The sequence below is a fragment of the Schistocerca serialis genome, chromosome 3 (genome assembly GCF_023864345.2).
Source record: "Schistocerca serialis cubense isolate TAMUIC-IGC-003099 chromosome 3, iqSchSeri2.2, whole genome shotgun sequence".
Lineage (NCBI taxonomy): Eukaryota > Metazoa > Arthropoda > Insecta > Orthoptera > Acrididae > Schistocerca > Schistocerca serialis.
In genome coordinates this window covers 247,438,663-247,463,618 of record NC_064640.1, presented here as the reverse complement: position 1 = coordinate 247,463,618, position 24,956 = coordinate 247,438,663, and the positions used below count along the sequence as shown (strand labels likewise).

At 37.2% G+C, this 24,956-nt stretch overlaps 1 protein-coding gene across 1 annotated transcript in view; it reads left to right on the top strand.

Moving 5' to 3' along the window:
- LOC126469996 (bromodomain adjacent to zinc finger domain protein 2B-like) overlaps positions 1–24,956 on the top strand; it is a 296,201-nt gene that overhangs the window by 96,694 nt on the left and 174,551 nt on the right. Inside the window, exon 15 of the mRNA XM_050097452.1 lies at positions 23,946–24,011. Within this exon, the coding sequence (XP_049953409.1) occupies positions 23,946–24,011 (66 nt within the window). The remainder of the gene's footprint in view (positions 1–23,945; positions 24,012–24,956) is intronic.

Sequence of the window (24,956 nt, the reverse complement as noted above, 5' to 3'; positions counted from 1 at the left end):
GGAGGCACTGGGTATGATGATCATGGCTGGTAGTGATTGGGGGAACTCTAACAGCACCACAGTGTGTCAAGGACATTGTATCTCCTCAAGCGTTAGCTCTCATGCCACAGTGTTGTGGTACCACTTTCCCACAGGACAATGATTGGGTGCAAATGGCATGTGTCTCTATGAACTGTTTGTTTGATGGTGAGGGACTCTAGTGACCAATCAGATCTGCAGATTGGTTCACGAAGGAACATGTGGAGGACTAGTTCTGGCATCAGCTCCATCCCAGTGCCAGTGTCCAAGATATCAGTGACCAGTTACAACATTTGTGGTTCAGTTTGCCTCAGGAGAGGGTACAATGGCTTTATGACACCCTTCCCGACAGAATCATTGCATGCATTTAGGCTAGAGGAGATGCAACATCATACTGATAAGTCAGCTCTTAATGTCAAGTTCTTTGTAAATTTGACTCAATTTTGTAAACACTGGATTAACATCACACACTTTTTAAATCTGGGAAGTTTTATTTTGTTTTCTCCTGCCCTCCTGGGCGCTTCACATTTTTTTGTCAGGCAGTGTAGAACACTGTGATATGCCATGTCTTGCTGCTTTAGATTGACAGTGGCAATTTCTGTGTGACTGACATTAGTACACTGAGTCACACTGTTTTATATCATACCAACAAGATAAAAAAAAAACCATTGTTTGAGATGTGACCAATGTTGTGGTATCTGAACACTGCTCTTATCATTAATTAACATCATTGCAGCATTATAAAATTATAAAAGGGAAAGAATCTCATCTTAAACTAGTGAAACAAGAATATTTGCAGTGGAGGAAGAATCAACAATCTTCACATGTGAGAGATAACCACAGTAATGAAATTAAGATGTAGTGCAGAAAATAGAAAAATATGGATTTAATGTCATTTATAATGTGAAAAAAGTCTGGACAAAATTGCCCTCTGCCGATCCAAATTTCCTATAGATGATGACTGTTGATTTCTCATTTGTATTTGGGAAAAGAAGTCAGCACTCTGAGGTATAGCTGAGAAACTGAATGTGACTTGTTTGAGGTACAAATTCTGCAGTGTGAATTCCCACTGTGAATCAATTTTTAATACCCAAAATCAAGTGATGGAAACTTCAGGTCAGAAGATTAACAATATTAAGAAATTGCTATTCATTGTAAAGATGACTCGTTGAGTTGCAGACAGACACAATGAAAAGACATTTTCATATTACAGTTTTTGACCAAGCCTTCTACAGTAGAGAAAACACACACACACACACACACACACACACACACAAACAAGCAAGCAAGCACACCTTATGCACACGACTGTTACCACTGGCGGCCCTGACCAGAGTGCGACTGTCATGCGAATAGCTATCTGGAGTGGACCGGGGAAGGGAGAGGGGGTAGGGGGAGAGAAGAGTGCTATGTGGTGGGGTGTGCTGGGGCTAGATGGTGGCCTGACAAAACTGCCAGGTGCAGTGTTGGGAGGTGGGATGTGGGGGGAGAAGGACGGGGAGCGGAAAAGGAGAGGAGCAGGGAAAGGATGGGTGGCTACAATGGCAAAGGGCAGCACACAATTAGGATGAGGAGTAGATCCCACCATAATACTGGTATGAAAATTAATAATAAAGCACATTATTCTTTTTTTATTCTGTGAAATACTCTTTGTCAAGCAGAACCCAGACACGAATTGGTAATAATACAGTATCAGAAATATGAAGCTGTGAAATCATGATATAAGTAACACATCAAATAATGATCTGGAAGCCACAGGTGACTAATTTCCTATGCTGAACTGAAGAAAATTTACTTATTAAAGGGAAGGGAATTACAGCTGTTGAATACTTGGTACTTTTGTAGCAAATAAGGGCCATGTAACTATAAACATTTTGTGCAGATTAACTGAGCGGGAGCAAAAAATGAATAACTGGCAAGTTATCCACTCAAAATATTTTAAAATTATATTTCATTTGAGAACCTTGAATAAAGACGCCTGATTATCAGATAGGTTGTATCAGGTCTATCTCATGGGATCCAAGACCCATGGGTAATTATCAGTTTAATGAATGACATTTCTGCAAATACTGCAGTTCATTGCTCGCAATAAAATATGTAACAAAATATTTATGTGCATCATCTCAGACATTTTAGCTGTGTGGAAAAAGTCTGTTGATATTTGTGAATGAAATGAAAGTTCTTATTTATATATTGTGATTCTTACAGAGTGCTACAAGAGTAGCAATCTCTCCCCCTCCCCCTCCCCCTCTCTCATTAGCATGTGCACCAAAGTAAATGTGGTTGTGCCAGTGTACGTTTTGCTTACTGCTGTTATAAGTAAAGAAAATGATGTGCCCATTTTATCTGGTTTTCTAGTCAAGGTGGTTGATAATTGTGGAACAGCAATCTATTTGAGCTGTTTTTGTGCCTCTGTGACAAAAGGGTATTGTGAGTGGATGATTGTCACTATTGCAAATAATTGTAATGGAAACTTTGAAACTCCATGAGCCATGCTTGTCAAATGTGAATATTGACAAGCAGAGTGCATTATGACCAACAAGTGTGCAGCAATGGAACAACTCTGTCCAGAAGAACCAGGGATAACCACAGCATTTTAGTGAAACCTGCTGCATATCGGGCTTCAAATAAGATAAATAGGCTCGGCACTGATGCTAACTATATGGCGTATCAGCGGAAAACACTGAAATTTGTTTGACATCATCAGGGAGGGGCTGTTGTTGATCATCATCATAAGTTAGTCTCTCTTTGAGTCACGTTTTCTGCTTTGTAGAGTGTGTGGTTGTTGGCTTCACCACAAATAAAGCTCCCTTCAACCACTAATGGAATAACAAAAGTAGAGTGAGGCAACTTTGTGGTATGTGGACATAGCATTTGGTAGGATGAGAGCTCTCTTTATATATTTAGTTATGAATTGTGCCTCAGATTTGACAGGTATCAGACTATCAGTGAGGCAGATCCTTGCATTCGTGTACCAGATCAGAAGAGTACACTGTTAGTTTGTGAAATATTTTTATGAGCTTCAAGCAGGAGTGACTTATTTTCAGTTATCTAAGTGGTTACTATCTGAATTTTTAAATTTATTCTGTGTTTGTGTGGGTATTAGGCACAATCTTTCATTTTAATAGCAGTGTAGTGTAAAGTACCATCATTTCTATTGACCCCCATATCATACAGGCTTCTATTTGTTTGTTATGGCTAGAACAGCTCAGTGTTGGTTAGACTGTTTGTGGGACAACTCCTTGCATTCCTGCAGCTGTTTGTTTGTGAATTATTTTATAAGCTTCAAACAGGAGTGCCTTATTTTCAGTTATATGAGTGGTTATTAGCTTAATTTTAAAATTTCTGATGCACTTGAGTGCTTACTAGGCACAGTCTAGTATTTTAATAACTGCATTGAACAGAGTTTTGCAGTATTTGGTACGGATGGAGTTTGTAATACTAGTGTTCAGATGCTCACAGCTCCAGGCAGGGCTGGCTTTGGTCACGCAGCTTGAGGCTGTTGGCAGTGGGCTTCACTGGTGGGGGGGAGGGGGGGGGGCAGGACATGGGGATCTGAGGGATGTCCAGCACATCCCACGTGCCCCCCGAGTGGTCCACTACTGTTGATGTCCCAGTTACTGTCTGCACTGAGGTTAACCCCTCACCAATGGTTGAGTGAAAGGTCATCCCAAGGTGTGGCAGGCAGCAGAAGACTTTCCATAGGCCTGATCAAAAGGCATTTCTGTCTTGTCTGACAAACAGGTTTATGGTGCTATCTATGGCTGATACAGATCCTGAACCAGATACAGTCACTTGTTCTGTTTTGGAGGAAGCCTCTCAACCTACAAGATCTGGGCAGCCACAGAGGGTGGGATTATTGGTATTTGAGAGCTCCAATATTAGGCAAGTAATGGTGCCCCTACGGGACATGGTTGCCAAGGACAGGAAGAAATCCAGTGTGCACTCTCTATGCATACCGGAGGAAGTCATCTAAAATGTGGAACAGGTATTTTCAGATGCCATGTTGGTATCAATGATGTGTGTTGCTTTGGGTCAGAAGAGATTCTCTCTAGTTTCAAGTGGGTAGCAGAAGTGGTAAAGCCTGCCAGTCTTGCTAGTGAGATCAATAGGACTATCATCAACAGGACCAGTTGTGGACCTTTGGTACCGAGCTGAGTCAAAGGTCTGAATCAGAAGCACAGATGGGTCTGTGACAATGTATACTAGATTTCTCGACTTGCACAATAGTGTGGTTAGGTATCAGTTCCCGCTTAATAGGTTAGAGATTCATTGCACATACAGGAATCAGGTACATGGGTAGCAGGGACTGTGTGGAATGGACTGCGTGTTTTTTTTTAGGTTAGAGGGTCTTGGAAAGAACAAAAAGGGTTTCAGTCTCAAAGGGTGCTGGTCAAATATGTGACAAGGGTTGTCAAAGGGACCAAGGTATTATAGTAGTAAATTGTTGGTGGTAATAGAAAGCACTGAAACACAAATTGTTGTAGGTACTGAAAGCTGATTAAAACTGGAAATAAGCGTATTTGAGACTTTTACAAAGTATGTAGTGGTATTTAGAAAGGATAGATTAAATACAGCTGTCAGTGGAATTAGTATGGGACTGAGGTTATACTAGAAAACCAGAATAAATTAATTCTCGGTTCCTTTTGGTGAACTCCAGGCTCAAATAATACAGTTGCTAAGCATTTCAAAGAGGACTTAGGTCTCATTTCAAATAGGTACCCCACCCATACAATTATTCTTGGTGCTGACTGCAGTTTATCATTGATATATTGGTGAAATTACATGTTTAAGGTTGGTATTAAGCATAAAACATCATCTGAAATCATACTAAATGCTTTCACCAACCCTCGTAGCAACAAATAACCCTGAGCAGATAGGGTGCATTATGATGGATACAGGGATTAGTGACCATGAGGTCATTGTAGTGAGACTGAATACCACAACACCCAGACCCACCAAAAATAAATGCGAAATATATCTATTGAAAAAAGCATATGAAAATTCCCTTGATTCCTTCTAAGAAGCAGCCTCCATTCCTTCCAAAATAATTATGAAAGTGTAGAGCAGATGTGGTTTAAATAAAAAAGAAAAATGGTATTGACAGCAGTGGAGAGATTTATGCCAAATAAATTAATAATAGACAGAAGTGAGCCTCCATGGTACACAAAACAAGTCGGAACAATGTGGCAGAAGCAATGAAGAAAGTATGCCAAATTAAAAAGAACACAAAATCCTCGAGATTAATGTTTTACAGAAGCATGAACTTCAGTGAAAGATGCCTTTAATAGTTTCCACATTGAAACTCTGTCTTGAAATCTGGCAGAAAATCCGAAGAGATTCTGGTCATGTGTGAAGTACACTTGGGGCAAGACACAACCAGTACCAATTAGATTCCTTTCAGAGTAGGCTGATACAATAGCTTCATTACCTAGCAGTTGTATGCAACCACTCATTCTACGAGAGATCTGTACCTAAAGACTGGAATGTTGCACAGGTCACAACAGTACTCAAGAAAGGAAGTAGGAGAAGTGTGATGAGCTATAGACCCATACCACTGACATCAATTTGCAGTAGGATATTGGAACATGTACTGTGTACAAATATTATGAATATCTATATAAATGATTTAGGAGACAATCTAAGCAGTCATCTTAAATTGTTTGCAGATGATGCTGTCATTTACCATCTGTTAAATCATCAGAAGACCAAAACCAATTGCAAAATGATTTAGATTAGATATCTGTATGGTGTGAAAAGATGCAATTGACCCTAAATAATATAAAATATGAGGTCATCAAATTGAATACCAAAAGGATTTTTTAAAATTTTGGTTACATGACAAAGCACACAAACCTAAAGGCTGTCAATTGAACTAAATACCTAGGAATTACAGTTATAAACAACTTAAACTGGAACACTCACATAGATAATGTTGAGGGGAATGCAAACTAAAGACTGTATTTTAATTGCAGAACACTTAGATAGAGGTCTACTAGAGAGACTGCTTACATTATCTTTGTCCATCCTCTGCTAGAGTATTGCTGTGCAGTGTGGTATACTTACAAGATGAGATTGATAGAGGACATCAAAAAATTCAAAGAAGGGTAGCTTGTTTTGTACTATTGCAGAATAGGGGAGAGTGTGTCACAGATATGATACCCAAGCTGGGGTGGTGATCATTAAAAGAAAGGCTTTTCATTGCTGTGAGATGGTTTTTCACAAAATTTCAGTCTCCAATGTTCTCCTCCAAGTGCAAAAATATTTTGTTGACATCAATCTACATAGGGAGGAAAGATCATTGTAATAAAATAGAAGAAATCAGAGCTCATACAGAAAGATTTAATTGTTCATTTTTCCCATGCAATGCTAGAAAGCAGAATGGTCAAGAAATAGTGTGATATTCATTTGACGAACCGTCTGCCAGGCACTTAAGTGTGAATTGCAGAGTATTCATGTAGATGTAGATGTAGATGTAGATGTAGATGTAGATGTAGGTGTCACAGTAACCTGTACATTAAGACTGTCTCTCCTCATCAAGATTACTTGCTTTGTTGCACAGCATGGTGTGTTTACAAAAGGCTGAAAGAGCATAATCAAGACACTATCTTCCTGACATCAGATTCCCCAGATTTTAACTCATCTGAACAACTGCAGGAGCATAGTGATTGCCATATTCAGCACCTTATTGAGTAAAGTCCTGATCTGGCTGCTGAGTATGTGTGCTGAAAACAGTGGTTTCTTTGCATGCTAGCAGATTGTCTCAATAATTTGTCCCAGCAGTGCATATAAAGCAGTAATGAAATGTAAAGAAATCTAGGAAAAAAAGAAAAATGAAGAATAATGATCTGCTATATATGGAATCTTACTCAAAGTAAAAATGCAACCAGCCACTAATAATTATTCTGTTTATTAAAACTAACCCTATTGAAATCAGGCCATGAGACTGATTAGTGGCAGAATTATTTTGGTCCTATTTCATCTGTTAAATCTCTGATTCAGTTTATTATTTGTTGTTACTTATGTCCTTCCAGTGAGAGTAATGTGCACTAACCACTTTGCTCACTGTGTTTATTCATTTCATTCTTTCAGGTGCTATAAAAGAAACGTTTTAATAGCCGAAACCTACATTTTTTGGTAAATCAGCGACTTGTTTAATCTCTTTTCTGCACGTTCTATGTTCAGGACTGTACAACCAACAGATTATTGTGATATGCCATTTTCTTTGTAATGTTATTTCTTTCTGACATTTTGTGTGTGTGTGTGTGCACTCTAAAGATGCCATTTTGTCACAATGCTTGACAATTTATCATCCTCTCTATAAACCTGCCTGTTGCTCAGCACCTCTTCTATTTGGTTAGTAGTGATCTAACCTAGTATACATGATTGTGAACTGTGTTCATTATACAAGATGAATCATCATGAATGTGAAGGTCTTTTCTCGTGTTTGCAAATAACATGCTGCATTTAGTATAGATATGTGGCTGAAATGGATAGTCATTCTCAGGAAATATAACGATGTTCAAGACGGTAAAATTAACATGGACAAATAAACATTATTATTATTATTATTAAATATAATTTAAAATAAGTATACATAAGTGAAACAACAAGATAGATTTACTGCCCACAGATTCCAAATTCACATTTTCTTTATTTTTATTTTGCATCGTTACTTTAATAAAGAATAGAGAAATGTCCAGATATGATGCCACAATTGTGGCTAAATGCATTTTCATAAAGATAAACAAAAAATTGTAATCCTCCAAAGTTGTCCATGTTAATCCATTATTGTAGATGAAGTTTTGTAGGCTCGGGTCGTGATTATTTCGCAGGGTTTCACATTTTTCTGCCATGCACCACTTGACATTTTGATAGAAAATGTTGAAGGATGCCAAGATCCAAAATTTTGAGATCAGAGAAATCACTATACTCTGAAAGACTGAGAAACATTTGCTTTGATTGTGGTTCAATATTTCATCAGTCCAACAATATTGATAATAATTTAATTATGAGTTTTGTGAAGTGAAGAAGCAAACTGAATCCATATGAAAACATCTGCCTGTAATATTTAAAAGCTCAGAAACATATTTATTATTATTATCATTATTATTATCATGAATCACAGTATTATATCCAAGGAAGGCAGTGGAAGACTGCCTCTAGTATCAAGGCAACAAATAAATGTAAGTATTACCTTACATTGTTGTATACGTTCTCAGAAACACCTGAAAAAAAAGTCCTTTTGAGAATTCCTGAGGTTTTCTAGGTTACTGTGCAAAACTTAATGTAAAAGATGTAGATGTAGTAGCTCAGCATCAAGAGATGATATTATAATCAAGAAATTATCTTTTGTTACCTTTGGAGTGTCAAGTAGAGAAGAAAAAAGATAAGGTAATCATACAGTATGTGAATCTAAATAAGAGTGGTTGCAGTTAATTTGAAACGTGAAATCAGTATGCTTGCAGTCAGAAATTTTTAGTGGTTTGAATGTGCAGTTATTACAAATTTCAAAAAATGTATGAAATAATACTTACGTATGCAAGATTATGATATTGCTTGAGGAGTCTAGAGACAAGTTCCCTCACAAATGCATTGAAAATCTGTACATGAATGAATTTATGCCATGAATTTTCAATTTGCATGAAAATCTGTAAGTTATTGGTAAAATATATTACCATATTTTGGAATACTGGTAAACTTAGAAGGAGCACATGCGATAGACAGCAACAATGTAGATAGTGTGGTGACTGAGAGTCATCCATGGCAGAATGACTGGGCAGAGTGTCTACACTATTCTAATGCTGTCATTATCAACTGTAATAAGAACCCTTGAGTATGTAATCTTTGAGAATGAGAAATATTGTACATACCATCATTATCTCGAAACTTATTATTTGTGTTTTACAATGTTTTACCCATTCACATGTCTTAGGCAGTAATATTTGTCTCATTATGCATGAACGTACCCTCACCTGTGACATTTACTTTTGTGCCAGCCTTCAGTAGTTATTTGAACTGACAGACTCTGTTCTCATCATGGTAATCTTCTTCTTCTATTAGTGAAGTGCTTAATGCACACAGCTATTTTTGTGTGTAGTAGTCTACCTTTCATAACAATAAATATTATTGTTTTGTGTAAGTAAGTAACGAGTATTAAGCTGCACAAGAGCAGAATTAACCTTAGGTCAAAGTATTTAGGAGTGTTTCCTTTGTTTTTGTCACCTCAGGTGAAACTTCAGAAAAAAGTTTAACACTAATTCATGAAATATTTTCATATAGTTTTGTTTCTGTTAGCAGCATTCAGATTGCAGAGAAAATGTTTGCACTTGTAGCAGGTTACGAATTATACACACCAGAGATCCTGGAAAGAACAAAATGTATCTACATCAATAAGAATCATTAATTATTCTCTAGTGGCCTTGTTCTTGGTGACACATTAAAACATTCACCAACAAACAGTAAGACAAACTTTTGGTGATAGTTCTTAGAATATATCATTCAGTGTATTTCAAAGTCAAGAAAAGTAGTAGATACTTTCATCTTGGTAAACTCTGTTGAAGTGATTTGAGATTGAAAGCTCAGTGACTTAATCCTTTTTTTATTCATCTGTAGTTCATCTGTACTATTATTGTTGTTATTGTCTTCAGTGCAAAATTCCAAAGATACAGTGTGTCATGCTAGTCCATCATGTGCAAGCATATTCAGCTCTGCATAATTACTAAAATCTACATCCATTTGAACCTGCTTAATATAGTCAAGCCATCTCCATCTACGATTTACCACCTCTCATGCTGCACTGCTCTCTCTCCCAAGTATCACCCATTACTAAATTAACAATTCCTTAATGCTCTGTAGGTGCCCTATCAATTGATCCCTTCTTTTAATCAAATTGTATGATAAACCTTTTTGTACCACAATTCTGTTCAGTAGCTCCTCCTTAGTAATCTTCTCTCCTCATCTAATCTTCAGCATTCTTCTGTAGTACCACATTTCAAAAACTTTCAAAGATTTCCTAACACTTAAATATTTATTCAGTATTAATAAATTTATCTTTTTCATTAGCACTTTTCTTGCTATTGTCAGTCTGCATTTTATACCCTGTTCAATTCTGCCACTAAACAATGGAAAGGTCAGGTTGGAATGTAAACAATATTATGGAAAGAATAAACTGCTACTCACTGTAAAGATGACATGTTGATTTGCAGACAAATGTGACAAACTGACTCTTACATATAAGATTTTGGTCAAACACTTCTTCAGGAAATGCACACACATTCTCACAAGCAAGCACACCTCACACACACATGGCAGTTATCTCCAGCTGCTCTGGCCAGAGTAGCCAAAGATAGTGGTCATGTATGTGTCAGGTGTGCTTGCTTGTGTGAATGTTTAAGTGTTTTTTTTCTCTGAAGAAGGATTTGGCTGAAAGTTTATATATAACAGTCTTTTCATCATGCCTTTCTGCAACTCAGCATGTTAGCTTTATGGTGAGTAGCAATCTATCCTTCTCATAACATTGTTTATTCAGACATTGTCAGTTATTTTGCTGCCCAAGTAGCAAATCCTATCTACTACTTTTAGTGTCTGATTTCTTAATCTAATTCCCTCAGTGTTGCTTAATTTGATTTGACTGAATTCTGTTATCATTCTGTCACTTCTGTTGATGTTTAACTTATCTCTTTTCAAGATACTATTAATTTTTTTCTAACTGATTTTCCAATTCCTTTGCTATCTCTGACAGGATTACATTATTTTCAGCAAGCATTAAAGTTTTAATTTCTTCTCACTGGACTTTAATTCAGTTTCCAAATTTTTCCTTGGTTTCCTTGGCTGCTTGTTCAGTGTACAGATTGAATAACATTGGAGACAGATTACAACCCTGTCTCATTTCCTTCTTAACTATTGCTTCCCTTTCAAGTTCTTCAACTTGTAACTGAAGTCTAGTTTCTGTAAAAACTATAAATAACTTTTTGCCCCCTGTATTTTCTCCCGGCTATCTTAAGAATTTCAAAGAGAGTGTTCCAGTCAACATTGTCAGAAGATCACAAATGATACGAACATAGGTTTGCCTTTTTTTTCAGTCTATCTTCTAAGATAAGCCTTAGGGTCAGTATTGCTTCTCATGTTCCCACATGTCTCTGGAACTACAACAAATATTTTAGTGTTAAAATTACAGGTAACTGGTGGGTGGTACGATAGTCTTCTTTTTTTATTTGTTTGCTTTACTAGATTATGTGGACAATTAAATTCTTACCATTTAAATACACAGAAAATGTGTCATATAAGGTAAGACCCAGACCCATGAACATCCTTTTATGAGACAGAAATTGTAGCAAATGAGTAATTTCATGAAACATCACCTCTACAACACTCTCTACTAATTTATTGCCCTGAAACCATTCTAAAGTTTGAAGGACTGTAGTTGCTCTACATGAATAATTTGACTTTTGAAAGAACAGTTACTGCTCAGACTTCCACTAGACATGTTATCTCCTGTGGTTTCAATAACTCAGCGAAGATTTTTCCATATACCTCATTTAGTGTTCAATGAGGTGTGTGAAGATAGATAATTTCTCAAAAGAATGTGCACTGAGCAGCAGACAGACTTACAGAAAAAGAGAAAAAAATGTTAAGCCTTAAGATGAGCTCTTCTTTACAGCTGAAAAACACATGCGCGCGCACACACACACACACACACATTGTTGCCTTATTGTACTGCTGCTCAACTAGGATGGTTGGGGGTGGGGACATGGGAGAAGTGTGTGGCGGGGAGATGATGGAACATCAGAGGTAGGACATAGCCATATCATCTAACATGCAACCATTGAACAGTGTTCTTTATGAGTATGACTGTGAACAAACTAAACACTTGGATAAATGGCAATTGATACACTATATTCTAGCTCCATTTGTGGAGCATCCTGCTTAACATAAGTAATGTGGCCAACTTCAGTGACTTAATTCACAGCCTGTGCTATCTTGATCCCTTCCTCCTCCTGCTCCTCCTCCTCCCTTTTACTCTTCAACACCATCTTTTCTGAAGTGACCATATAGGAATTCTCCATGCAACATTTCCTTCATTCTAACAACCTTGCTGTCCCTTTCCTCTTGACCGTAATATCTGCTAATCCCTGCCCTCCCCATGTTTCTTCCTCCATCCCTGTTTACATCTGTTTCACTCTCATGTCCCTTGATTCTTCTGTTTTTTTCTACTCCACCTTAGCTCACATCTGTCAACCTTCCTCCGTATCTTTATTTTGCTCCACATTTTCCCCTTTCCTTCTGAACCAGTTCTTAGCATTTGTCCTCACGACACTCTATCCAGCTCCTTTTGGTGCATATCGGACACTCCTGCACACACCTGCGTGTCCTACTCTAGCATATTCTTTTATTAATCTCCTTCCCTGTCATTTGTCCCTCTTCCCACCCATGCCTTTTTGCTGTCCCTGCTTCCACCCAACCAAGATCACTAGTTACCCCATTCAGGCTGCAGTGTCAGCAAATACAAGTGGTGTTTTGTGTGTGTGTGTGTGTGTGTGTGTGTGTGTGTGTGTGTGTATGCACGCGATCGCGAGCGCGCTTGTGGGTGTTTGTATGTGTGGGTTGGTGATTGCATACACATTTGCACGTCTCTCTCTCTCTCTCTCTCTCTCTCTCTCTCTCTCACACACACACACACACACACACACACACACACACACACGAAACACCACTTGTGTTTGCTGGCACTGCAGCCTGAATGGGGCAACTTGTGATCTCGGTTGGGGTGGAAGCAGGGCAACAAAAAGGCATGGGTGGGAAGAGGGACAAATGACAGGGAAGGGGATTAATAAAAGAATATGCTAGAGTAGGACACACAGATGTGTGCAGGAGTGTCTGATATGTACCACTGGGAGCTGGATAGAGTGTCGTTATGACAAATGCTGAGAACTGGTTCAGAAAGAAAGGGGAAGATGTGGAGCAAAATAAAGCTACGGAGGAAGGTTGACACGTGAGCTAAGGTGGAGTAGGAAAAAACAGGAGAAGTATCAAGGGACATGAGAGTGAAATAGATGAAAACAGGGATGGAGGAAGAAACATGAGAAGAGCAGGGATTTGCAGGTGTGTGTGTGTGTGTGTGTGTGTGTGTGTGTGAGAGAGAGAGAGAGAGATTCTCAGAACCTCTTCTGTTTGCTGATTAGTTACCTGTTCTCACATCATAATTATATTTCATTGTGATTTTTCAATGATTAATTTTTTATTAACATCTCCAATGGATTTTGGTAAGTCCTACCTAGAAATGAGAAGATTAGCTTGAAATTTGTGACGGTGATTCAGACATAACTAACAAAATTGTATATTTTGTGAATTGTATATTTGTGAAATTTACCTAAAATCATTTTATTTGGGTCATTATGCAGTAGCCATTCTGTGTTTTGTGACATACATTGGGCTTTCTTGGTACACCATATCTGATGCCTTCTGTGGTCTCACTGCAGCAGAGAAGCAATGTAAGAATTCTCATCATTGCACAGTTAGTTTTATCTCATAAACCTTGTTAATATATCCAGGCATTTGAAGAAAAGAATGATTTACCTCTCTTTGTAAAGGTTATGAAGCCAGAACACAAGTTCTGTATAAGGGACAGTCAAGTGAAAATGTGACAGATGAAAAAAAGTTAAGGCATAATGAATGTCATCCTTACTTCTGATATTGTAATTATGTGCATCTTTGTTCCTTGTGAACTGTAGTGAATTATTTACAACAAACGCCATGAGGGAATAAATATGCTGTGAAGTAGCAGTCAAAATGACAAACTCCTTAATTATGTGTTTACAAGACAATTATGGGGAAGCACAACATATTATTCTTACAGCACATTTTTGAGCAATGAAGACTTTCTTTCTTAAAGATAAATTACCACAGAACATTCCATATGACATTATTGAATGAAAATATCCAAAAATGTCAACATACTGACTTGTCTCTCTGCAAGATTTACAATGATTCTAAGTGCAAATGTGGGTGAACCACATTGTTTTAGGAGTTCCTAAATGTGCTTTTTCCAGTTTAAATTCTCATTGATATGGATATATAAGGATTCTGAAGTTTCTGCCCTATTTATTGTATTCTCACCATGTATTATACTTCTCATCTGTGTAGTACATCTAGGTGTGCAGAACTGAATATGTCATGCCTTTTTAAAATAGAGTGTGAGACCATTCACAGAAAACTGGTCAATGACACTTTTAAGAATATTGGTTACTATTTCTTCTGGTGCTGTATGTATGCTTGGATTGATTACAGTATTAGTGTCATCCACAAAAAGAACTAATTCTGCTTGTTGTGTACTAGATGGAAATTGTTTACATGTATGAGAACCAGTAGCAAATTTAAGATTGAGCCTTGCAGAATCCAATAGATGATTTCTCCCCTGGCAGTATAATGTCCCTGGACTACATGGGTTGAATTACTAAGTTCAACTTTCCACTTTCTTTTATTTATATATGACATTATCCTTTGATTGTCTGTACAATCAATCCCATAAAACCTCAGTTTATCTAGGAGAATATTGTGATTCACACAGTCAAATGCTTTTGACAGGTCACAGAAAATACCAATTGGTGCTATTTTGTTATTTAAAGTTTGTAATATGTGGTGAATGAACATGTAAATGGCATTCTCTGTACATGACTCTTCCGAGGTCCAAATTATGATTTACTGAGGACAGTATTGTTGCTCAAGTGAGATACTATTCTAGAATAAATCACCTTCTCATAAATTTTGGAAAACATTGTCAGTAGTGAAACAGATCTGCAGTTACTGACGTAAATCCTGTCACCTTTACCTTGAGTTAGTGATGGTGATGGTGGTGGTGGTGGTTAGTGTTTAACGTCCCGTCGACAACGAGGTCATTAGAGACGGAGCGCAAGCTCGGGTTAGGGAAGGATTGGGAAGGAAATCAGCCGTGCCCTTTCAAAGGAACCATCACGGCATTTGCCTGAAACGATTTAGGGAAATCACGGAAAACCTAAATCAGGATGGCCGGAGACGGGATTGAACCGTCGTCCTCCCGAATGCGAGTCCAGTGTGCTAACCAGTGCGCCACCTCACTCAGTGAGTTAGTGATGCAGTACATATTTCAGATAAGACAGGGTGTATTATTTGGGAACAGATCTTTAGTACTTTGTTGAAACCACTATCAAATCTAAATGGGCTTTTATTTCTGACAAAATATATAATTTTCTTAATTTTAGAAGGCACATTGGTGATACATTCATAGGACTGAGTTTTATGAGAGTTTCTTTTTCAACATACTGCTGTGATTTTCTCTTGAACTATCTGTCCCTATATTTTGTGCTATAACGAAGAAATGATTATTGAATATGTTTTCCATCTATTACTCATCATTTATAGCCTTCCATTCAATTCAGCAGTGATGTTATCCTGTTTTGTGGCTGGTTTTCCTGTCTCTCATTTCACTATACTCCATATGGCCTTAAGTCTGTTGTCAGAATTACTTATTTCTGACATAATGTACATGTTCCCTGGTTTTTTAGAAATAAGTTTTCATAGTAATTTTGAATAGTTTTTGTAGTGTGCAAACATTGCAGGATCTCTACATAATCTTGCCAAAATATGCAGTTTCCTTTTCCTTTCATGAGATACTTTAATCCCTCTAGTTACACATGGTTTTGTTACATGGCTGTTTAATGTCCTATGAAAGCGATTTTCAAATAATATAATGAATTTATCATTGAACAGCTTTTTTATTTCAGCATCTGGTTCATTATAAATTTCATCTCAGATCACCTCTTGTAAAGTGTTCTTAAAAACATTTGATCTTCAGTCTCTAATTATACTAACTGATTTCCACTGAGGAGTACGAATACATTGAAGCTCTATCTTATTTATCCTAACTAACAGTGCATGATGGTCAGAGAAAGCATTTGTTACTGGGTATACAGTAATTTTCTTGCTTTAAGATCCATTAAAGAAAGCATTATCAGTTGGGGTCCTACTGCTTTTATCCACCCCTGATGGAAACTTAATTACCGAAATAAAATTGTAGGATCCAAACAAGGTTTCCAGATCATTTTTGCTATCAGAATCCTTTTAGAAAATCCACATTGAAATCACCACAGGCTACTAACCGCTTGCTGCTGTCTGACAGATAGCATAGTATTGCTACAAAATCTACTTGTCTCAATGTTTCTGAAATTATATTTTGTCATAATATATGTAACAGCTCCTTTTTTTCCCACATTGATTCTGCTTGAGTAAGTTGGATGCTAGAGCGTAATCTTTTATATTTAACTTCTCTAATCCTTTGGTTAAATGGTGCTCAGGTAGGCTCAGGATGTTCATCTTTTCAGAGCTTTCTAAATTTTCCAAACAGAAAAGTTCTTTTGTTTTGTTACTCAATCCTCTAATATTTTGATAAAATAGGTTAAACTTACTTTTCTGTGCATTCTTAAGCATTTTGTGGGGTTGTTACGTTATTTTAAGTTGTTTCATTACAGCGTGTGACTGAATCCTGATCTAACCCATATAGTTCAAGTTTCATGTGTGCTAATTCAGTTGATCATTGCAAAATGTTGGTCTGTTGCCAAAGAACCCTATTATTTTTTTTAAAAAAGAAAATCTGAACTGAAAACAGCTTTGTAAATATGTTTGGAATTTTCCACATGTCGTAACAAAATACTAAGCAACATCTTAACGAGATGTGTGGAAGATTTCATTGCTATAACTTTAGTGATGTTTTGATGGTATGGTTGAAACAATAGAAAAAGGGTAATGGAAACTGAACTGATAACAATTTTCAGTATAATTCCCTTGTGCACTATTATGTTTACCAACATTGTTGTTTAATGGTTTGAACATGAACTGTAACATCTGCAACTGTTTTGCTTTGCTGAGTTGTGAACATTTCATTGCTATGATGCTGTCCTATAAAATTTCTGTAGTTAACTGCTGATGTGCATGTTAATTTGACCAGTGTGTTTCTGAGGTGATATTGCATGCAAGTATAGCAATTCATATCTATGATGACATGTGTTAAGTTTTTATACTTATCATTGTTCGTATCTGTTTGTCTGTTTCAGTCCAGTCCTCATGTCATTTGCTTGACACTGTGTGAGGCTTTGTACCTTCTACTTGCATAAATTTGTAATGCCTGTGTTTTATCACTCTTTATCTGCAATACATATTGGTTAATTTAGCACATTTCCTGCCTTCTGTTTAGATATTTGAATTCTGTCAGGGATGACAGATTCCATTATTCATTTTTTCCTTTTCTTGGATGTTATTGGAAAAACAGTATTTGATTAAGTAATATTTCATTCAGTGTGTGGTATACTACAACACTTATAATATGAAAGTGTAAATGAAAATATTTTAATGGTCTAAAATATCTGTTTGTCAACTTAGAAATTCCTTTTCATTTTCTTAATTTCTTACTGTCTGTTATTTTAATGTCTGGAAAATGTACTACCACAACTAATATTTACTACTTTTGCATGTTTTGGAGTTGTTGTTTAACAGGACTTGTGTTATGAAATATAAAATAACTTCATAACAATATTATTTTCATTGGTTATGGAAGAGTGTAATTATTCTGACGAGTACTGATATTTCCTCCATTTCAACTGATATTTAATTGTATGTGTTTATAATGAATTATTCCAATTGGTGTTTTTTTAATTTTCACATGGTGTAGATACCACAGCAATAGTGTTTTCGGAGCTTTATGTAGTAAGGTAGATGTCAGTGATCATGTTCATATATTTCTAAATAGTTGACTGTATTTTGGTAATGTAGCTCTTCGTAGATCATGATTTTAAGGAGCAATTGTACTAATGTTGTTCAAGTGGCAACTTTCCTCCTTTACACCCGATGTCTCTTCCTCATCTGTTGTTTTCTGGTACCACAATATACAAAAATCTCTGCTGTTTCGTGCCGTCTTGAAGTGAAGATAGAAATACTCTGCACTAATTGCACTGATGATGACTCATCACAACGGTTTCCTTTAGCAGAATGTAAGTTTGAGGAACATATGCTCCAATGGGTGTGTTAAATAAGCATTTGATTCTGTTGTTGATGGGCTTCTGTTTCCATGTATGGAAGAATTTTCAGTGATTCAGTTATTTATTTGCCATTGAGGTGAAGCCTCTGTACTACTGTCAGGCTTTCTGTTCTAATGAACAACAGTTATCCCTGATAGTGCCTTTGGTTTAGTCAAGTGACTAACATTACTTTAGGTCACTGTTAATGATGGTCACAGGCACACATACAAAAAAATGGATTTGCTTAAATCTGTATCAGACTGCCTCTAAAGCTTTGAAGACGTCAGCTTAAGATTAGATGAGACCTATGTGCAGAGTCATATACATGTTTATAATTAGTATAAATAAAAATTTGTGATGATTTTTGAGCACTTATTTTAGAAGAGTGAAAGGAAAAGTGTACTGACTAAGATAGCAAACTGTAAAATTTAACACTGACTGGAATATACATTTTGTTATAAAAGTCAGCATTATACCAGAAAAATGTGTGATATCTTGTACAGATGTTATTTTTTGAGTTTCTCCTTTCACAATCCAACAACCTCAGATTTTGTACCATACACGTGTTACCCATTTGTTATGTAAAGGAGAAACTAAATAAAATTTTTTGAATGTAGTGTATGAATATGAGGTAATGTACAAATATGAAGTTGACGTAAAAACATCCTTCCTGCTCACAGTGAAAGACAAAGCAAACAAAAAACTAAATGGATAAATAAAATAATAATAACAATAATAATCATACTCCCAAAAGGGTTTTTGTAATTGCTTAAAACTTAATGCATCACACAATACTTGGTCAATTGAAAGTGGCTAGCAGTGTGTAATGAAGTACTCATTCAGACTAACAGCCTAGTGAAAATGATGCTGTTTTTTGATTTTATGAGAAAAATTAACACACATGGAGAGAACTTTTTGTACCATGTTGGGGTATCTCCCCATTTTAGACAGAAGGTAAGTAGGGAGGCATAGCGACTGAAGGTGATAAACTGCTATGCATCAGTCTATATTTGCTGGAATTGGACATTTAATTCCTATTCATCAGAAGATAATTGCCCATGGCATTCCAGATGATCCTGCATGTGGTCTGCTGTTGAGATTTCAGGTAATCTGATGGGCCATGGAAGTGTAAGATTAGCTGTACCCTTGACATGATGCAGCTATGTATTTCTTCAGGGAATTTCCTCCTAGAAAGTATACTACATGTGACAAAATGTTGCTACAAGATGTCCTGCATATAGATTGACAGTATCATGATCCTCTTCGCACTACTAGTATTGACTAATGTAATGTGCAGTGGTGATTTAGACCTACACATCACTAGTAAGAGGGGTAGAACACCATGGCAAAGGTTTGAGGAACTTACTGCAAGGAACATGATCATTGTTACTGCTGAAGTAGAATCTGGACTAACAATTCAGTTCCACTGTGTTGTTGTTCAGTGTGCCGTTTCATGACATATGTTTAATGAGGGTGACGAAGGATAGGTCCAAGTGGCATCACACTTAACACATACTAGGCTACTACATGTCACACTTAAAAATGCCTGGCATGATTCAGATAGGCGCTTTGTCTTATAACAGTGTTATTGGGGCTGGTAGATGATGTGCTATGTTATACTGTAATAACTTATGTATCACTGGTGGACGAAGATGTTGTTGTTGTGGTCTTCAGTCCTGAGACTGGTTTGATGCAGCTCTCCATGCTACTCTATCCTGTGCAAGCTTTTTCATCTCCCAGTACCTACTGCAACCTACATCCTTCTGAATCTGCTTAGTGTATTCATCTCTTGGTCTCCCTCTACGATTTTTACCCTCCACGCTGCCCTCCAATACTAAATTGGTGATCCCTTGATGCCTCAGAACATGTCCTACCAACCGATCCCTTCTTCTGGTCAAGTTGTGCCACAAACTTCTCTTCTCCCCAATCCTATTCAATACTTCCTCATTAGTTATGTGATCTACCCATCTAATCTTCAGCATTCTTCTGTAACACCACATTTCGAAAGCTTCTATTCTCTTCTTGTCCAAACTATTTATCGTCCATGTTTCACTTCCATACATGGCTACACTCCATACAAATACTTTCAGAAATGACTTCCTGACACTTAAATCTATACTCGATGTTAACAAATTTATCTTCTTCAGAAACGCTTTCCTTGCCATTGCCAGTCTACATTTTATATCCTCTCTACTTCGTCCATCATCAGCTATTTTGCTCCCCAAATAGCAAAACTCCTTTACTACTTTAAGTGTCTCATTTCCTAATCTAATTCCCTTAGCATCACCCGACTTAATTAGATTACATTCCATTATCCTTGTTTAGCTTTTGTTGATGTTCATCTTATATCCTCCTTTCAAGACACTGTCCATTCCATTCAACTGCTCTTCCAAGTCCTTTGCTGTCTCTGACAGAATTACAATGTCATCGGCGAACCTCAAAGTTTTTAATTCTTCTCCATGAATTTTAATACCTACTCCAAATTTTTCTTTTGTTTCCTTTACTGCTTGCTCAATATACAGATTGAACAACATCGGGGAGAAGCTACAACCCTGTCTTACTCCCTTCCCAACCACTGCTTCCCTTTCATGTCCCTCGACTCTTATAACTGCCATCTGGTTTCTGTACAAATTGTAAATAGCCTTTCGCTCCCTGTATTTTACCCCTGCCACCTTTAGAATTTGAAAGAGAGTATTCCAGTCAACATTGTCAAAAGCTTTCTCTAAGTCTACAAATGCTAGAAACGTAGGTTTGCCTTTCCTTAATCTTTCTTCTAAGATTAGTCGTAAGGTGAGTATTGCCTCACGTGTTCCAGTGTTTCTACGGAATCCAAACTGATCTTCCCCGAGGTCGGCTTCTACTAGTTTTTCCATCCGTCTGTAAAGAATTCGTGTTAGTATTTTGCAGCTGTGACTTATTAAACTGATAGTTCGGTAATTTTCACATCTGTCAACACCTGCTTTCTTTGGGATTGGAATTATTATATTCTTCTTGAAGTCTGAGGGTATTTCGCCTGTTTCATACATCTTGCTCACCAGATGGTAGAGTTTTGTCAGGACTGGCTCTCCCAAGACCGTCAGTAGTTCCAATGGAATGTTGTCTACTCCGGGGGCCTTGTTTCGACTCAGGCCTTTCAGTGCTCTGTCAAACTCTTCACGCAGTATCATATCTCCCATTTCATCTTCATCTACATCCTCTTTCATTTCCATAATATTGTCCTCAAGTACATCGCCCTTGTATAGACCCTCTATATACTCCTTCCACCTTTCTGCTTTCCCTTCTTTGCTTAGAACTGGTTTTCCATCTGAGCTCTTGATATTCATAGAAGTCATTCTCTTATCTCCAAAGGTCTCTCTAATTTTCCTGTAGGCAGTATCTATCTTACCCCTAGTGAGATAGGCCTCTACATCCTTACATTTGTCCTCTAGCCATCCCTGCTTAGCCATTTTGCACTTCCTGTCGATCTCATTTTTGAGACGTTTGTATTCCTTTTTGCCTGCTTCATTTACTGCATTTTTATATTTTCTCCTTTCATCAATTAAATTCAATATTTCTTCTGTTACCCAAGGATTTCTACTAGCCCTCGTCTTTTTACCTACTTGATCCTCTGCTGCCTTCGCTACTTCATCCCTCAAAGCTACCCATTCTTCTTCTACTGTATTTCTTTCTCCCATTCCTGTCAGGTGTTCCCTTATGCTCTCCCTGAAACTCTGTACAACCTCTGGTTCTTTCAGTTTATCCAGGTCCCATCTCCTTAAATTCCCACCTTTTTGCAGTTTCTTCAGTTTTAATCTACAGGTCATAACCAATAGATTGTGGTCAGAGTCCACATCTGCCCCTGGAAATGTCTTACAATTTAAAACGTGGTTCCTAAATCTCTGTCTTACCATTATATAATCTATCTGATACCTTTTAGTATCTCCAGGGTTCTTCCATATACACAACCTTCTTTCATGATTCTTAAACCAAGTGTTAGCTATGATTATGTTGTGCTCTGTGCAAAATTCTACCAGGTGGCTTCCTCTTTCATTTCTTAGCCCCAATTCATATTCACCTACTATGTTTCCTTCTCTCCCTTTTCCTACACTCGAATTCCAGTCACCCATGACTATTAAATTTTCGACTCCCTTCACAATCTGAATAATTTCTTTTATTTCATCATACATTTCTTCAATTTCTTCGTCATCTGCAGAGCTAGTTGGCATATAAACTTGTACTACTGTAGTAGGTGTGGGCTTCGTATCTATCTTCGCCACAATAATGCGTTCACTATGCTGTTTGTAGTAGCTTACCCGCATTCCTATTTTCCTATTCATTATTAAACCTACTCCTGCATTACCCCTATTTGATTTTGTGTTTATAACCCTGTAGTCACCTGACCAGAAGTCTTGTTCCTCCTGCCACCGAACTTCACTAATTCCCACTATATCTAACTTCAACCTATCCATTTCCCTTTTTAAATTTTCTAACCTACCTGCCCGATTAAGGGATCTGACATTCCACGCTCCGATCTGTAGAACGCCAGTTTTCTTTCTCCTGATAACGACATCCTCTTGAGTAGTCCCTGCCCGGAGATCCGAATGGGGGACTATTTTACCTCCAGAATATTTTACCCAAGAGGACGCCATCATCATTTAATCATACAGTAAAGCTGCATGCCCTCGGGAAAAATTACGGCTGTAGTTTCCCACTGCTTTAAGCCGTTCGCAGTACCAGAACAGCAAGGCCATTTTGGTTAGTGTTACAAGGCCAGATCAGTCAATCATCCAGACTGTTGCCCCTGCAACTACTGAAAAGGCTGCTGCCCCTCTTCAGGAACCACACGTTTGTCTGGCCTCTGAACAGATACCCCTCCGTTGTGGTTGCACCTACGGTACGGCTATCTGTATCGCTGAGGCACGCAAGCCTCCCCACCAACGGCAAGGTCCATGGACGAAGATACATTCGGAAATTATTCTGTCAATGAGTGATTGTGCTGGTGCATCCATAGCTAATCAAACTCAGTCGATTAGATAAACACTTGTCAGTTGTAAAAGCATATTATTGCACTGGACATTGGCTGACGCTTAATTAAAAGTGCTCCACTATACACCAGCACTGAATGCCTTCTTATTGGTCATAATAGTACCACATTCACAGGCTGTGGATGTGAATCTGAGTTCTAACAAGAAGGTATATTCAGAGACTGTTAACTATTGATCTTTTATTTTTCTAAACATAATGTAATGCAGATATGTCTTCCACATACATTAGTACATAATTAGCACTTCCATTGGTTCACTTCCAATGATAAATTGTCCACAGATGTTTTTACTGTTAGTTAGGAGGATTCTAACACTCAGAGATGAATGTGGTCTCTAATAACTCGCTAGTTGCTGATGATAAGAAATACATTTGGTACCCAGATAATGCTCTACTCAGAAAATTCCTTAAATTTATGGTACAGAATGAGGTGAAGCAAGAGAGATTATTCTTTGGGGGGAAAAATCGTTCTGCAGCAAATTAGTTGGGCATTTTACATAGCCTTAAATGAAATCCATGGCTGATTGGTTGATAGAACATGAGATGACATTATCATTTGACACAAAGCACATTACTTGATATATGTTAAGAATATATATTTACTTATAAGAGGGACTTTCCCTTTAAATTAACTTATAAATTTAATTCATTTTATTTTAGATATAACAGTATTAGTCTTGTTATTTGTTTTGGAGAAAATCTATCCCATAAATGCTGTACAAATCTGAAACGTTCTTTCAGTGCTTTTTAATGTTGAATTAATGGTACAGAAAATGTAAGAAAGGCAGTATGATCTTGAGATAGTGTTTAGTTGCACAACTAGTTGCTTGATTTTTTTCATGTCTGTTTCATGTTGAGGTCCGACGCCGACGCCAAGAGATGCTGGAGAAACAAAGACAGGAGGAGCAGCTTCGCAAACAACAGGTATGTTCCTAACATGAAGTATACATAACACTTTCTTAATATGGCTGATAAACATACTACCTGTTTGATAAATCATTATTGATGGCAATGATGGAAATTAAATGGCAATGACAATGACAGGCAGGGAGGTGGTATGTTTCAGTAACAGTTGGTGCTAGTTAAGTTTACTGCAGGACAGTATAGCTCATGAAATTCACTATTAACTTCAAAATTTTGGTCTTTGATTAGTTTTCAGTTATAAAGGTTATAGGTAGTGAAACATGCACACTAGCAATGTACAATATGTGCACTAATGTACAAGAATCCAAGCTTTCTTGGTGAATTTCACTGATTAAATGTTGTTGGATTAACAGTTGAAGCAATGGGTTGACTTGCTTCCAATTTGTCTTCTGCAATGCTAGTTGAAACATTCTGTTAAGATAACTGTGTTAATTGACTGTTAATTTGAGGATATTTCATCACTATAGTCTAATAATTCACTCATTGTCTGTAATGTTTTGAAACAGAGTACACCTGCAGTTTCTCTTTCTCAGTGCTTCCCATATTTCTACATTTAGAGGGGTACCTAATTTGTTGCTAGTCCGTATCATGTACCACAGTTTCATCTTTTATTGGAAATCATTGATTTTTAATGACATACAGTAAACTTTTTAAATACAGTAAAGCAGCAGAATAAGGAGACCCATTCACTGCAATTTCTTTTTTACATTTTTACCCCAGTGCTGGCCAAGCTTGAAAACAGGGGAGGTACGGAAAGGCACTGCCTCAAATTTTGGTATTTGTGCTGGGTTCTGGCAACTTTTATTGAATAAGTTGATAATTGTTTAAAATCTCTCCAGTGAATAATCATCACCTTTTCTAAAACCCTTAAGGTGCATACAGATATTTAAACACATTTTCCATGTTGTGTTAAAATTAAATTATATGGCAATGATGGTACTAACA